Source organism: Balaenoptera ricei, chromosome 4, assembly GCF_028023285.1.
Source record: "Balaenoptera ricei isolate mBalRic1 chromosome 4, mBalRic1.hap2, whole genome shotgun sequence".
Lineage (NCBI taxonomy): Eukaryota > Metazoa > Chordata > Mammalia > Artiodactyla > Balaenopteridae > Balaenoptera > Balaenoptera ricei.
In genome coordinates this window covers 116,635,552-116,651,992 of record NC_082642.1, presented here as the reverse complement: position 1 = coordinate 116,651,992, position 16,441 = coordinate 116,635,552, and the positions used below count along the sequence as shown (strand labels likewise).

The 16,441-nt window shown below is 32.9% G+C and overlaps 1 protein-coding gene across 2 annotated transcripts in view; it reads left to right on the top strand.

Moving 5' to 3' along the window:
• Nucleotides 1–16,441, top strand: part of EPHA6 (EPH receptor A6) — an 853,164-nt gene that overhangs the window by 145,549 nt on the left and 691,174 nt on the right. For both annotated transcript variants that reach the window (XM_059921344.1, XM_059921343.1), the window contains exon 3: nucleotides 5,885–6,548. In XM_059921344.1, coding sequence (XP_059777327.1) covers nucleotides 5,885–6,548 — 664 coding nt within the window. The remainder of the gene's footprint in view (nucleotides 1–5,884; nucleotides 6,549–16,441) is intronic.

The following is a 16,441-nucleotide window of genomic DNA, read 5'->3' as shown; positions in this document are numbered from 1 at the left end:
CATTTCTCTAATAATTAACGATATTGTGCATCTTTTCATGTGCCTGTATGTATTCTTTGGAGAAATGTCTATTTAGTCTTCTGCCCATTTTTTGATTGGATTGTTTAATTTTTTGATATTAAGCTGTTTGTATATTTTGGAAATTGAGCCATTGTCAGTAGCATCATTTGCAGATATTTTCTCCCAGTCTGTAGGTAGTCTTTTCGTTTTGTTCATGGTTTCCTTTCCTATGCAAAGGTTTTGAGTTTAATTAGGTCCTATTTGGTATTTTTGGTTTTTATTTTCATCACTCTAGGAGATGGATCCAAAAAAATATTTCTGCAATTTATGTCAAAAGAGTGTTCTGACTGTGTTTTCCTCTAGGAGTTTTATAGTATCCAGTCTTTCATTTAGGTCTTTAATCCATTTTGAGTTTATTTTTGTATATGGTGTTAGAGAATGTCTAATTTCATTCTTTTACATGTAGCTGTCCAGTTTTCCCAGCACCACTTATTGAAGAGACTGTCTTTTTTCCATTGTATATTCTTGCCTCCTTTATCACAGATTAATTGATCATTAATTGACCATTAATTGACCATTAAATAAACCCAGACAAGTGGGTTTATTTCTGGGTGTCTGGGTTTATTTCTGGACTTTTTATCCTGTTCCACTGATCTATATTTCTGTTTTTGTGTCAGTACCATGCTGTTTTAATTACTGTAGCTTTGTAGTAAAGTCTAAAGTCAGGGAGCATGACTCTTCCAGCTTCGTTCTTCTTTCTCAAGATTGTTTTGGCTATTTGGGGTCTATTTTGTTTCCATACAAATTTAAACATTTTTGTTCTAGTTCTGTGAAAAATGCCATTGGTAATGTGATAGGGATTTTATTGAATCTGTAGATTTCCTGGGGTAGTATGGTCATTGTAACAATATTGATTCTTCTAATCCAAGAACACAGTATATCTTTCCATCTGTTTCTGTTGTCTTCAATTTCTTTCATCAGTGTTTTATAGTTTTCAGAGTACCAGTCTTTTGCCTCCTTAGGTAGGTTTATTCCTAGGTATTTTATTCTGTTTGATGTGATGGTAAATGGGATTGTCTCATTAATTTCTCTTTCTGATATTTTATTGTTAGTGTATAGAAATGCAACAGATTTCTGTGTATTAATTTTGTATCCTGCAACTTAACTGAATTCATTGATTAGCTCTAGTAGTTTTCTGGTAGTGTCTTTAGGATTTTCTATGTATAGAATCATGTCATCTGCAAATATTGACAGTTTTACTTCTTCTTTTCCCATTTGGATTCCTTTTATTTCTCTTTCTTCTCTGATTGCTGTGGCTTGGACTTCCAAAACTACGTTGAATAAAAGTGGTGAGAGTGGGAATCCTTGTCTTCTTCCTGACCTTAGAGGAAATGCTTTCAACTTTTCACCATTGAGTATGATATTAGCTGTGGGTTTGACATGTATGGCCTTTATTATGAAGAAGTAGGTTCCCTCTATGCCCACTTTCTGAAGAGCTTTTACCAAAAATGGATGTTGAATTTTATCAAAAGCTTTTTCTGCATCTATAGATGATCATATATTTTTTAATATTTATTTATTTATTTGGCTGCACTGGGTCTCAGTTGTGGCATGCGGGATCTTCGTTGCCATGTGCAAGATCTTCGTTGTGATGTGCAGAATCTTCAGTTGCAGCATGCAGGATTTTTTTTTTTTTTAAGTTGTGGCATGTGTGATCTTTAGTTGTGTCATGTGAACTCTTGGTTGTGGCATGTGGGATCTAGTTCCCTGACCAGGGATTGAACCTGGGCACCCTGCATTGGGAGCCTGGAGTTGTAGCCACTGGACCACCAGGGAAGTCCCAAGATGATCATATGGTTTTTATCCTTCAATTTGTTAATGTGGTGTATCATATTGATTGATTTGTGGATATTAAAAAATCCTTGCATCCTGGGATAAATCCCACTTAATCATGTTATATGATCCTTTTAATGTATTGTTCAATTTGGTGTGCTAGTATTTTGTTGAAGATTTTTGCATCTTTGTTCATCAGTGTTATTGGCCTGTAATTTTCTTTTTTTGTGATATCTTTATCTGGTTTTGGTGTCAGGGTGATGGTGGCCTCATAGAATGAGTTCAGAAGTATTCGTTCCTCTGCAGTTTTTTGGAATAGTTTCAGAAGGATAGGTGTTAACTCTTTTTTAAATGTTTGGTAGAATTCACCTGTGAAGCCATCTGTTCCTGGACTTTTGTTTATTGGGAGTTTTAAAATTACTGATTCAATTTCAGTACTGGTAATTAGTCTGTTCATATTTTCTCTTACTTCCTGGTTCGGTCTTGGGAGATTGTACCTTTCTTTAGACTTGGGAATGGAAGACGATACACTATTCCTAGAGCTTTAGATGGCTGTCCCCATTCATTTCTCTAGCTACAACCCTCTTTGTGAAGCAATGACCTTGAGCAATAAGGTAATATGCTACTTAGATCCTATGCTTTCCTTCTGTACCACACTGTAGGTAAGACCCCTGAATTCCCTGCTCAGATGGCTTCAAATCTCCTTTCAAGAACTTTAAGGCTTCTTGTTGGGGGTACATCTTCCAAAGGGTGAACTGTGCTACTGGTATGCTCAACCTAGGTTGAATAGAGGACCAGAGTTGGCAACTTTTTGTAGCAGAGGAGGGACACAGCTGGGACATGAAGACTGGGATGCTCATATATGTGCTTGTGTGAAGTCCTTCATGGTATGGGATTTACCTAGCATCAGGGAAGAAATAGAAATGGGGTTGACTAAGGTTAGGGGTTGGCTCTGGATGAACTACCACATGCTGGCATGAAATTCTGAGAAGTCCAAATATTTTAAATTTGAACCTGGCCTTCCAGTATCTTTCTAAAGTAGGCAAATAGAACATACTTAGAGTTTGATCTTCTTTGAAGAATGATTTATCATTTAAAAATATTTAGACATTTGGTATGTGAGCCCTATACTTCCATTCTTTCCTTGGACCCCACATTTTTAGAGGCTCTATTTATTTTAATACTTGGAAATTGTAACTAAAAGTTATGTAACTGTATAAATACAAATATAACTTTGTGTAAATGCAGTGTTTTCAAAGGATACATTATGATTTAAATATGATAGCATTTCTATATCTACTAATGACAATATATTTTTAGTAAATTTCCTAGCCTTTTAGATCTTATAGCAATCTTGAATTTATTTATACTCTTATTTTAGTGAACATATTCAAATTTAAAAATCTAATTTAAATTACTTTCAGTATACTTGGATAAGATTAAATTTAGCAGTTGATCCCTTTTGGCTATTTTGGTATCTGAATCTCATTCTGATTTCTTTCTTTCTTTTTTTTTTTGTTGTTTTTTTTTTTTGATTACAGAGAGAAGAAACACTATTGTTTCTCAAACATCATTAATTTAACATAGAAAATAATGTACCATTTTGTTAAACATCCTTATGTAGTGCTTTGAAAAGAACCACATTTCTCATTATTTGCATGTATTTTGTTATTTCCTTATCTCTTGGTTCAGATTAGTCCTGATTCAGTGTATGCATGTCATATTCTTCTCATTCCTGATCTTTCTTTCCATCTAAATATTTTTTCCAAACCCAACATATTTTTAAATAAAGATATATAATGATTTCAGAACTTTTTTTTCTGTCACAGATGTAATTTTTCACATTTATTTAATCTCATATTTTAGGAGAATTGATTATTTGATGAGAATGGTTAATACTTTTGATTAATATGAAGAGATATAGTCTGAAGATGTTAAAATGTAATTATTCAAACAGAATTTATTGACAGTATATCTCTATACTCCTATATGGGAGAGTAGAGGATGCAGTGTAGACAATAGTAATTACATGCATTCTCTGAGGAATAAAATCAATTCTGATTAGAAATTTATCTGAAATAAGAATAATCACTGGATAAGTAACTTAGAGGCTCTCCAATGGGAAAAATGCTTAGAATTTTGGACACTTATTTTGACAGTTCTCAGATTTTATTAGTTGTATCTTACTATTTATATTCTGAATGGTTAGCTTACCATTTTAAATGAGCTTTGATAGTTCTGGTTTGCCTTTAAATTTATGTGTAAGAGTCATATAAGACCTATAATATGTTAGGATGAAAGGTATTTAGATGGGTAATTTTATGTGCCTCTGTGAGATTTTTGGATCACCCCTGATAAACAGTGGGTGTGTTTTGTAAAACTGTACCCACAGTTCTAAAGGAACTCATTGTTTCTTCTGGTAAATACCTTCTGAATTTCAAGCAAGCAACTTACAAATGAAATTTTAAATACAGAATTGTTTTTAAGTGTGCTTGATGGATAATATAAATTGTTTATTTGTGGAAATTTAAAGTAGATAATTGAAAGTATTAGTGTTTCAACAATCCAGTAGACTGAGGAAGGAAGCCATTCTGTTAGAAACTATATTAATTGAAATTCCACCAGTCTCGATTAATTAACTCTCTACAGCCAAATAAAATAAGAAACTGCAAACTGGATGAGTTAAATAAGCTTATTATAAATCACTGAAGTGTGGTATCAAGAAATAGAACACATTCACTATAGAAAACAGTTTATCGTTTCCACTGTACTTTAATAGAAATGAGAAATTATGATGACTAGTATGTTTTTCCAAAAAGACTGTAAAGTTACCAGAATGTGTTTTTGTTTGTTGAAAATTATTATAACTTTTATTATACAAATAAAATATACTTATAATCTAAAATGTAATATAGAAGTATGCAGTATTAGATATATAAATAATGACAATGTCAATTAATTTCAATGTACTCAAACATTTTTACTAAAATTAAAAAAAAGATAAGTTTTTTCTATTCATATAGGTGGCAGAATGCTTGTATGTAAACATGCAGAAGTGAAGATAATCTAATGATCTAGCTCAGAGTAAAAGCCAAAGTGTTTCCAATGCTTACAAAGGCTTTTTTGCACCTTCTTTGCCTCTCTGTTTTGTGCCCGTTCAAGCTGTTCCTAAAACATACCTATACCCTCCTGCCTCAGGGATTGGTACTTACTCTTTCCTCTTCACTACCTCACCTCTAAGACGTTACTTAAATGTCACAACCTCAGTAAGACCTTCTCTGGTCATACCATTTAAAATTTCAACCCTCTTCCCCATCTCCCTGCCTTATTTTTTCCCATTGTACTTTCTACCATATTTTTCAGTTGACTCATTTACAGTTTTTATTGCGTCTCCTCACTCTAAGTAAGATCCATGAAGGCAGAGAGTTTTTGTTCAGCTAGTGCACTGCTGTATTCCTAGTGTCCAGAATAGTGCCTGATAAATATTTCTTGAATAAATCTAAAGCCTTCTCTATGTCTATTTTCTATCAAAATAGACATGTAAATATTTAATTGAATACTGATGAATATACCTCAATTTGTGGCAAATTGGATATGAAGACAAATGGGTAACTAGAGTACATTTGTCATTGGTCTAGTTATTTGATCACATAATAGATGCTATTTTAGGTTGTTTATAGAGTACTAGAAACCATTTAAAGTTCTTTACATATATTAACTAATTTATGCCTCACAACAATCCTATGAAACAGGTACTCTTATCAGCTCCATTTTATAGTTGAGGAAACTAGAGGTTAAATAAAGTATCCCTTGATCTTGCAACTAACATGTAAGAATGTAAGATTCATACCAGGACAGCTGGTATGTTCAGAACCTATTGTCTTAATGAAAGGCTCCTGGTTAAAATCCTGCACCATTGTTGCTTTGCTTTGCTTTATTTGTATCCTTTTTATTCATTTTTCTTTCAGTAAAACAGAAAATTTTTGAAGTAATCATATATGTTCGACCACTGTGGTTTCATAATCATTTATTTTATTTTTGCTTTTTGCAGTGGGATGCCATCACTGAAATGGATGAACACAATAGGCCCATTCACACATACCAGGTATGTAATGTGATGGAACCAAACCAAAACAACTGGCTTCGTACAAACTGGATCTCCCGTGATGCAGCTCAGAAAATTTATGTGGAAATGAAGTTCACACTGAGGGATTGTAACAGCATCCCATGGGTCTTGGGGACTTGCAAAGAAACATTTAATCTATATTATGTGGAATCAGATGAGTCTCATGGAATTAAATTCAAGCCAAGCCAGTATACAAAGATTGACACAATTGCTGCTGATGAAAGTTTTACCCAGATGGATTTGGGTGATCGCATCCTCAAACTCAACACTGAAATTCGTGAGGTGGGGCCTATAGAAAGGAAGGGATTTTATCTGGCTTTTCAAGACATCGGGGCATGCATTGCCCTAGTTTCGGTCCGTGTTTTCTACAAAAAGTGCCCCTTTACTGTTCGTAATCTGGCCATGTTTCCAGACACTATCCCAAGGGTTGATTCTTCCTCCTTGGTTGAAGTAAGGGGCTCTTGTGTGAAGAGTGCAGAAGAACGTGACACTCCTAAACTGTATTGTGGAGCTGATGGAGATTGGCTGGTTCCTCTTGGAAGGTGTATCTGCAGTACAGGATATGAAGAAATTGAAGGTTCTTGCCACGGTAAGAAAGAAATATTTAAATAATTATTCATGCATTCAAATGATGTTTCTTTAAAGGTAAATTGGTTGTATATTTATATTCAAATAATACATTTTCGAATACTATTCCTGGAAGAATTAATTGTGGAAGAAATTAACTCATATTAACTATAAGATAATTTCTGATTTTTTTTTCCTCCTGGGAATGGTGTATGAAAATGTAAAATAAATTATATACCATGACAAGTGTTCTTCCATATTGCCTTCAGTAAAATAGTTGCTGTATGAATTGCTGTATTCACCTGATTATTATAAAGGAAAGCAACATCAATAGCAGCAACAAAAAGCAAGAGGGATCAAAGCAGGCATTTGCTTAACTTTTATGTTTTGGTGGTTTATGGAGAATATGACATTTAAAGACAGTTTGAAAACAATTCTTTCATGTTGAATTGTAATAATTGAATTGTACCTAGGTAAGCTGAAATTATATTTAAATAAATGAGGAATTCGTATGTTTGCATATGAATCATACATATGTTTAAAAATATATAGGATAGTTTATAGGAATGTTATGTGTTTGGTGATTGAGTACTGAGTGTATCAGAAATTAATTTATCCTTTGCTACTATTAAATACAATTTCCTACCATATAACACATTAGCTTTTTTTGTTTAAATAGCAGTACTTGTGCAAGATCAAATTGTTAGGAAGTATGAACACAGTGCAATGCTGATTAAGTTTAAAACCATACCTTTCATGGAGTTATGATATGAAATATCTGTAATTTTCAAGATAAAACAATTTTTTTATTTGAATCATTTTATGAAGGCTTATTAATCTAATAAATATATACACTTAAAAATTTTTGTATATCCCCTGATAAAGATAATTTATATCAATTATGTTTGGATTTAGGACTCATAATCAAAACACAAATAAAGAAATAAAATTAATGCTTGGTAAATAGTAACATAGTAGAGATCTTTTCCTCTCAATGGTAAATTATTTATAGTTTTTTTTCTATAGCACCATACTGAATTTACTTACTTTTTTGGTGATGTTCAGTGGTATGTTCCCACCCATTAAAAGGGATGAAAGTAAATGAGAAAAAAAAAAATTTGTTTCTATATAAGGGTCAGTGGTAATATATGTGAATTTTTAAACATTTTATCTATTTACAAAACGCTTGGGTTCTTGAATGCTGAAAAAGTTCACTAAAACCACCGGTGATGATTATGTTCGGTCATTTGAAAGTACTGTTTGTATGAAAAGTCTGTAGTATATTTATTGAAAGTGTGAGCCAACTTTCCTTCACTATTTAATCATTAAAATATATTTCATTGAAATTTATATAGATTTAATTCAAATTTTTGTTCACCTGTAACAAGGATTTAGAATGAATCAAAAATAAGTTATCAATATAAATGATCCTTTGAAGAGGTGCTATAGAATATTTTACATTTGAAAATGCAACATGAATAATTTTTCAGTGAGATTAAGGAGGCAATAATAGCCAAGGATAAAACATATGATATATACTAACCGTGTAGTTTTACCATATTTTATATTAGGTAGACGCTGGATATTGGTAAAAATAATAAAGCTTTAAAATTATTTAAACAATAATTATCTAAGGATTTATGTGATTAATTATTATTAAATATATTTTATGGCATTGATCACAGAATTAGAGGTAGTGACAATCATTGATGACTAGATGTTTTTTGCTTAATATGTCTGCTCTGTGAAATTTCATTCTTGTTTGCATGCCTGAAAATTCCTTCAGCTGTTGGCAAAGATGACTTTGAACATATGATAATTATCGGCTTATCTAGAGCTACTGCTAGACTCGTTCATTTTTATGGCTTGTTATCTTTATTATAATTTATTTGACTGCAGAAATGAGAGAGTGGGTACAGTACAAATGTTCATCATCTTCTTCTAGCAGATGGCAGAAATTGGAAGATTATGCTTGGATTCTAAATCCATGGCTTACTAACTTCCTTTTCCAAAAATAAATTAGTGGTTATAATCAATTAATGGTAAAGTATATGGAATACTATTACATGCAAACACATGTGCCTGGTTCCAATTGAATACAATGAATTGCTATTTACAAACAGAAAGGAAGTGGATGTGGAGACCTCATTTTTAGAGAAAGGTATCTTACACTATCACTAGTTTCCATTTTAAAGTATTTATTTGTGTTCTTGATGCTTCATATTGCCCCTTTCTATCCTCTGATAATAATTTTTTATCATGGATTCTATTGCAGTCTGTCAACAATTTATCTCACAACCAAATCTCAGAATTACCTATAACCTACATGACAAATTAATTGAAATTTATGTGAATAAAGAATAGCTCAGGCAATAATGTGACCGTATGTTTATATATATAATGAGAAAAGAAAAAACAATGTATATCGTTTTCTTTTCTTCTGGTTTATTCTATTAGAGCATTTATTTTAGCTATTTTTTTGAGTACCTACTGTCTGTTAATCATTGTGATAGGTAGTAGAGATAAATATATTGTGATAGGTAGTAGAGATAAATATAAATAGAGGCATATGTCTCAATGATCTATTGCTATTGAGGTAAAATAACCCAAAACTTAATAACTTAAAGCCACAATAATTTATGATTTCTTAGGGCTCAGGTGGGTAATTCTTCTGCTTATTGTAAACAGAGGTCACTCATGTAGCTGAATTCAGCTGGGAGCTTAACAGGGGTTGGAATGTCTAAGATGACCTCTTATATTCCAGGGCCTCTCTCTACATGGCCTTACATCATTAAAGAATCTGACTCAAGCTTTTTTACAGTATAGTGGCTTGCCAAAGAGGGAGTTTTTCACATGGCCATAATAAAGTGAGTATACGAGGGGACTGCAAAAGGGGCTGAATGCCTGTAAGTATGTTTATAGGGAGCTGCCAGTGTAACAGTATACCACAGTCTTCTCTCTTAATGCTCATGACTAATGTCCCTCCTTCATGCACAAAAGCCCACATCCTCCCAAAGATCTATTCCATTATGGCATTGTGTTGAAGTCCAGAAGAGCTTCAGTGAAATCTCTTCTGGATATGAATAAAGCTTCATAGCTAAAGCTCTCCTTCATCTGGAGAATTAAAAACTAAACGAGATGTTATTGTTCCTCACACACACAGCACACATGGGACAGGATTAGGAAGATTGTAAAAGATTCTCACATTCCTGAAGGCAGGGAACATAGCAATCACTGGTCCATTGTGATTCTGAAATCCAGCAAAGGTCATCAGAGTCCCTAATTATAGGGGCAAGGACTGTTCTTTGCTTGGAGCCCAGTTCTGCAACCTGGGATTAGTTCTCTGTGGCTCTTTGTCTTCATTACTCTTGACTTTGCCCTCTGAGTTATCCTTCTTAGTCATAAGAATTTCCATGTGGCCAGTTGCTAGTTTCACCATCTGTCAGGAAAACTTCTTAATTTGATCCACAACATTATGAAGTACTTTTTGCGTCTTCCAAGTTATCACAGGTAGTATTTCTCACCAATTGTTGGTTGACCTTTCATTATCTCCAATAATAATTAATTTACTGCTCTTCCATCCTCCAGTCACAGCCTTCTTGCCACCCTTCCAGCCTCCACAGTCTTTTCATTACTAAAGCAAATGCCACATGTTTTAGCTTTTTGTTAAAACAGTATCCTTTATCCTGTATAAGTTATTTGCTTACAATCTGGAAATATGGACCGGGTTCAGTTGGCTGGTTCTTCTGCTGGTTTTATCTGGGTCACTCAATGCCACTGCAGTTATTTGGAGGTTTAACAAGGCTGGACATCTAACATGGCTTCACTCACATGTCTGATGCTTCATCTGAGATGTTTGAGGCCCTAAAGTCGCTTATTGTGTAAATCCTGATAGCAATTTTAATACATTTCATGTTAGGAAATTATTCTATTTTTTTCTTTCTCTTCCATTAGAACTTGTTAGTCATTGTGCCATTCAAGGGACTTCGCAATTTGGCCTTGTCTTATTATTTTCTGACTTCGGCAAATTCTGTCTCCTGTTCTGTTTTTGTTGCTTTTGAATAATCCATGTATTTTTCATGTTTCTTGCTCTTTTTTTTTCATGTTTTATCTAGCTGCTTCGTGTCCCTTTCTTCTTCCTTTTCTGTGGTGGAATTTTATTCATCCTTCAGGGTCTAGCACAAATATATATGTCACATATATATAGCACATATATCTGTATCTTCACAAAGTTAATGTCTCTGTCATCTGTGCTATAATTTGTTCTAATTATTTATGTGCCTGTTTTACCAGGGCTGTCAGATAAAAGAGATATATTTAAAAATCATTTGTGTAATGAAGGGTAAGAAACTTATTGATGTGAATGATAAGTAGTACCTACTTATTCAGGTTCTACTGAATAGTTAAAGGTAGAAGTTGTTGGTATACTGACAGAATGCTCTGTGTCTTCGTATTTCTGTGAAATAGGAAAGTTTTCTTCAGGGAGGGTTGTGGTATTTTAGATCTGGAAAGCCTTTGAAAATATTTTTGTCCCTCATTTTATGAATCAGGATTCTAAGTTATAGAGAACAGAATTTTATTCCCTGGGGCCACTTGGTAACTAATACTAGATTTATAACTAAAGCCTAGATAATTCTCAGTCTGGTCTTTGTGTGTCTTTCTTCCCTCCCTCCCTCCCTCCCTCCCTCCATGTCTCCTTCTCTCCTCCCCTTCTTCACTTCTTCCCTTCCTTTCTCTTTCTCTTTCATTTCCTTATTGCAAGCATCCATGCTCTCACCTTGATGCTTTAACTTTTCCTGCTTGCCAAACAGTACAGAGGAGCCCTTAGTTACTCATCATTAATTAGGCCCTTTTTGCTCTGTGTTTATTTTGTGGAATCTGATATGGGCACTGTTAGAACAGTATCTACACATCCATTCTGAGATTCAGGCTACTGAGAATGATGGAAAAATATAGATTTATCTGGGACTTTGCTGTTAGACATGATAAATAGGAAAAATTACAGTGAGGTTTTAGGAATACTCATAATTTACTTGAATACATTTGAGAACTCTTGGCCTGCTACATAACAAAAGTACAATAAGCTGGTTTAAAATAGAATAAATCTATATCTACCCATACTATCATATATAATGAATTGTGTATATTTATTTGCATTTAAATAATTTATTATCATATTTTATCCTAAAAGTTATAATACTAAATGTTTCAACTTGTGATTCCTTTCTCTGTAATGTTAAGGTGTATCTAGATCCAAATTCTAGAAGCACAAAAAAGAGAGGCACTTTTATTCTTATTATTTTCGATCAGGTTTAAATAGACATAAACATTATATTAAGCAGATATGCTAAAATTTAAAACCAAACACAGTAATTTGGGTAACTCTACATTATAGGCAGTATTTTATACTTGGCTCCAATATCTTATTTTTCATACATTTTTATTTTATTTCATAGGTTCATAATTAAAACTGCCATACTTAGGCATATTGATGTTACAGATTTAAATTTTTAAATTGTCTTAATTTATTCCAGTAAGGGCTTGAATAAAAAATAGCATTGATTCATAAAACATTAATTTACATCAAATAGTGGTTCACTTCATATAACTAAGAATATCTTAACACTATGGAAGAAAATTGGAATCAATTAACATGGAAAATTGAATAATTTTTGTTGAGTTGTGAGTTCCGAAGTGACATGAATCCCTAATAAACTCCTGTTGGATATTAATTTAGAATAAATCTCATTTAGGTAGTAACATTTGTACTTAGAGATATTAGTTAGGGTTTGGTATTTCAGACCTGCTTTGAATATATATGTATATTTATTGCAAAGGTATCTTCTTTAAGCCTTTAAGTATCACATGATATAATTTAATAAAATAACATCTGGCTATGAAAGTAAAGTTCTAAAACATAAAGAATATTTTATAACTTTTTCTCTTCCTAGAAACATGTTTTTGTTTATTTTCCCTCTAGTGCTGCTTAAAAATTCTGGAGGAAAGGATGGTGGCAATTCTTGGACCATTGCATTATTGTTCACAGAGGTGAATGGGATATTCAGGGCCTTTGGTGACATAGCTATCGATTTGATCTCCTGAAGAGTGTTGTTATTAAGGCTTCATGACTCTGTCCTCTGTTGCAATTCAGAAGCATTTACGCTCTGTGTTTATGATCTTCTGTCTAATCATGTTATCAGAGATGATTGTGGAAGCAGAGAGCATAAAGAAATTTTGAAACACCAGGATTTGCTGGCATTAAATAAGGGGGCTTGAGGGTATGATGAAACGCTGAAAGGTGAGATTGGGATCAGAAAAAGGGGCAGACTTACTGGCCCAAATAGTATTTTCACTTTCTAAAGGTTACCACAACGTAAATATAAACTCTTACAATATAACCTTCAATTCCAAATAAAGCTGCTTTATTGCATGAAGCAATTCCAGATTTTCATCTGGCTTGAGAATAATATGAAATCAAGAGGCTTGAAGGAGTTTAAAAATAGAAGGTATTATTTCCAAACAAAACATAATAAAGTTAAATAAGTATATTGTACTTTGTTCTTTGTCACAATTTTTAAAATAGGTTAAAACATAAACTGTCTTGAAATGATCATTCTTAATAAATTATTTTGACCAAATTTTAACTTCAATTATAGTTTCTATTTTACTGTCAGCCAACTTGAAAGCTATAAATCATATTTCTATAGGAGCTATGCTTAATTTAAAAAATCCTTTCTTAACACATATATCTCTAAGAGGGGATAAAATTATATAGTATCTCTCTTTTCTTTCCAACATGACACACCATGTCACCCCCTGAAATTACTACCTTTCTTGTGAACATTGTCTAGAGTTTTAGTTTGGCTTTTTAAAGAAACAAAATCAATAGTTTCATAAAGTCAGTACTTAGATACACCAAAATATATTAACAGATTTTATACTTGATATTTTTTTCTATCATTATATCCTTTCTACTGGGTTCATTATTCCATTTGCTGAAGTATATCCTTTGGTAGATCTTTTGGCAGGGTTCTATAATTTTAAGCCCTTTATTTAATGGATATCTAAAAATATTTTGTCCTCCCTTTTCAATGATTGTTTATTTGGAGATAGAATACTAAGTGACTATTACTTTTCCTCAGCACTCTGAAAATATTATTTCCCTGTTCATAAGAATCTGTTGTTGCCAGTGACCTTCTGACAGACTTAACTGTCATTATTTGGGAGATTACCTATAGGTTCCATATTTTTGGTCTTCAGTTACATTATTATGTAATTGCTATGGATTATTTTTTCCTGCTTCACTTCTCATTTTGTGTTTTAACCTGAAAAAGTGTGTGTGTGTGTTACTTTATTCTGTTTTGTATTTCTAGAATACCTATGAGATATTTGTTGAAGACTTTCAATATTATCCTCTTTGTCTCCGATATGTTTTTTTTTTTTTTTTAATTTTCAATCTCAACTAATTTCCAGGTAATGAATTTTCACTTTGGCTACAGCTAGTTAAGAGATTACTTCATCCATTGAGGTTTGTTTTTTTCATTCTCACTTGTTATTGTTTTATTTCTGCCTACTTTGTTTCATAATTTATTTTTCTTTTTTATGGATACCATTTTATTCTTTATGTATTTTAAAGTCACATTCAAATAAATTTTGAAAGAAATTGAGTCTAAATATTTCTAAGCATTAGTGTCAGCATGTACTTTAGAGTTGTAACTTGTGTGCTAACTTGTTTTCTATGTCTTTTTTTTTTTTTTTTTAATTTAGAGAGTTTATAGTTGAACTAATCTTCCCTAAGGCCTTATAAATAGAAAACTGAAGAGCCCTAAGAAATTTACCAAATAATTCATGTTAGTATTACTGGTTGACAGGAGTTCCACTCCATGCATTCAGGGATCTAGGACTTCTTGCATTTAGTGGGCCAGCCATCTCCTAGGGCCTTATAGTTATCTGTGTCCAGTTCAGAGGTTGTAAAAAGAGATTGGAGAAGACACATGTGTTTCTTAACCAACTCAGATCTGAAGAGCCACATGAATTCCTCTCAGATACAGCACTGGGAACTGCCTATGTGACCACACCTAACTGCAAATAGGGGTGGGCTGTTGTTAAATGTTATCCCTGGCTCAATAGTCACTTTCCAGCAACAATTCTTTATCATGGAAGACGAAGCCCGATTTTTGTAGATACTTGGTTATCTCTGCAGTAGCCTGCCACTTCATCCACAAAGTGTACCATAATCATCCTCATGTATCTGTCAATACAAATTTTTCTCCATCAGGTTCAGATACGTTCTTTTGTCAGCTGGTGACCTACACATTAAATGACAAGCCATTTACCCTAACACAAAATATACAATGGTTGAAATAAGTGGAAAACTGCCATTAAGAAAGGAGAATAATAGGAACTAGTGCTCCATAGCAGTGATGGGCAGGCATTGTGAAGAACCTCAACAGCAGTTGAGTTGATGCTCTTATCCGTCCTTCTCAATGGCCCTTGGCTATACTATCTGTGAACTTCTTATTATCCTGACAGTTTTTCAATTAGTTATTGGTGACTGAACGGCTTTCATGCCTGTTTCATGCTCATCTATTTTGGGGACTCCAGAGTCATTTCATAGTTACAGGCTCTTTTAGACCAGACTCATGATTTATTGGCAATAAGATTTCCTTAAAGTCATAGTAGGCTTTTAATCTATTTGTCAATTCCATGTGTCAGAAACTACACATAAAATCCACACCTGAAGTTTTTTCGTTGTGTATACACACACACACACATGCACACACATGCACACACGCCCTTCAATTAGGGTAATATTTAGAAGCTGAGAAGACAAAATTCCAAATTCTAGAGCTTTAACATATAGAAGTTCATTTTTAATTTACATTACAGTCCAGGGTGTTCCTGGCTTTTGAGGGCTTTCCTTCATACAGAAAATAGGAGAATTATATATTTTCCGTCTGTAGCTCCATTATCTCGTATGGCCTTGTAGTCATCTGTATCCAGTGAGAGAAAGAAGGAAAGCATATAGGGTACACATCTTCTTAGAAACCTTGGCATAGAAATGACATATACATTTTACTCACAGTTGACACACTTGTAAAAATTATATAATCAGTAGAGTAAAAGCTTCTTTGTGTAAACTTTAATATTAAGCTACATCCAGTATAAATAATCAGGATTTTTTTGATCAACAGACAAGCATTAGGCTATATATTAATGTTCCATCGAACCAGATATAAACTGAACTAATTATGCTAAATTAAACATTAGAGTAAAAGTTATTTCTATAAATTTATACCTTATTCTCTGTCCATAGAAATAAATAGGATTCAACTATTTGAAGAGGGGGTGATTATTTCCATGAAGTATCCATAATAGCAACAGAGAACATTCAGAATAAACTTTCCAGTGGGATATTATGTAGTACATTGAAGATATAATGGCAGAATTTTACCAGAGAAGAAAAATATCTCACTTTTCATTTTATAGGAATAGAGTATAACAAAATATTGTATTTAATAAATCTGTATATAATTCAGATTAAATTTTATTCTAAGCATCACAACAACTATATATAGTAAAATTATATCATGCGTGTTAAAATCTGAGGATAATTTTGTTATACATGTTTTCATTATATATTCAAAGCTAGCATTAGAACTACAAGGTATGGTTGACTTTGTATCCTCCATATGAAAAAAAAATGTAATAATTTGCATTTTTAGAGTATTTACATATCTCAGCTCTAGGGAAGTATATTTCAAAGGACAACATAGTTCTAAGGAGAATAGGCATCAAAGGAATAAAACTTGATACAGAACAAGGAGTGGGTGTGACAGGGTTGAAGAAAAGTGTATCTGATATAAATATACTTCAGATGTTTACTTTGGTTTAACATATCTTGTTATCCTTTGT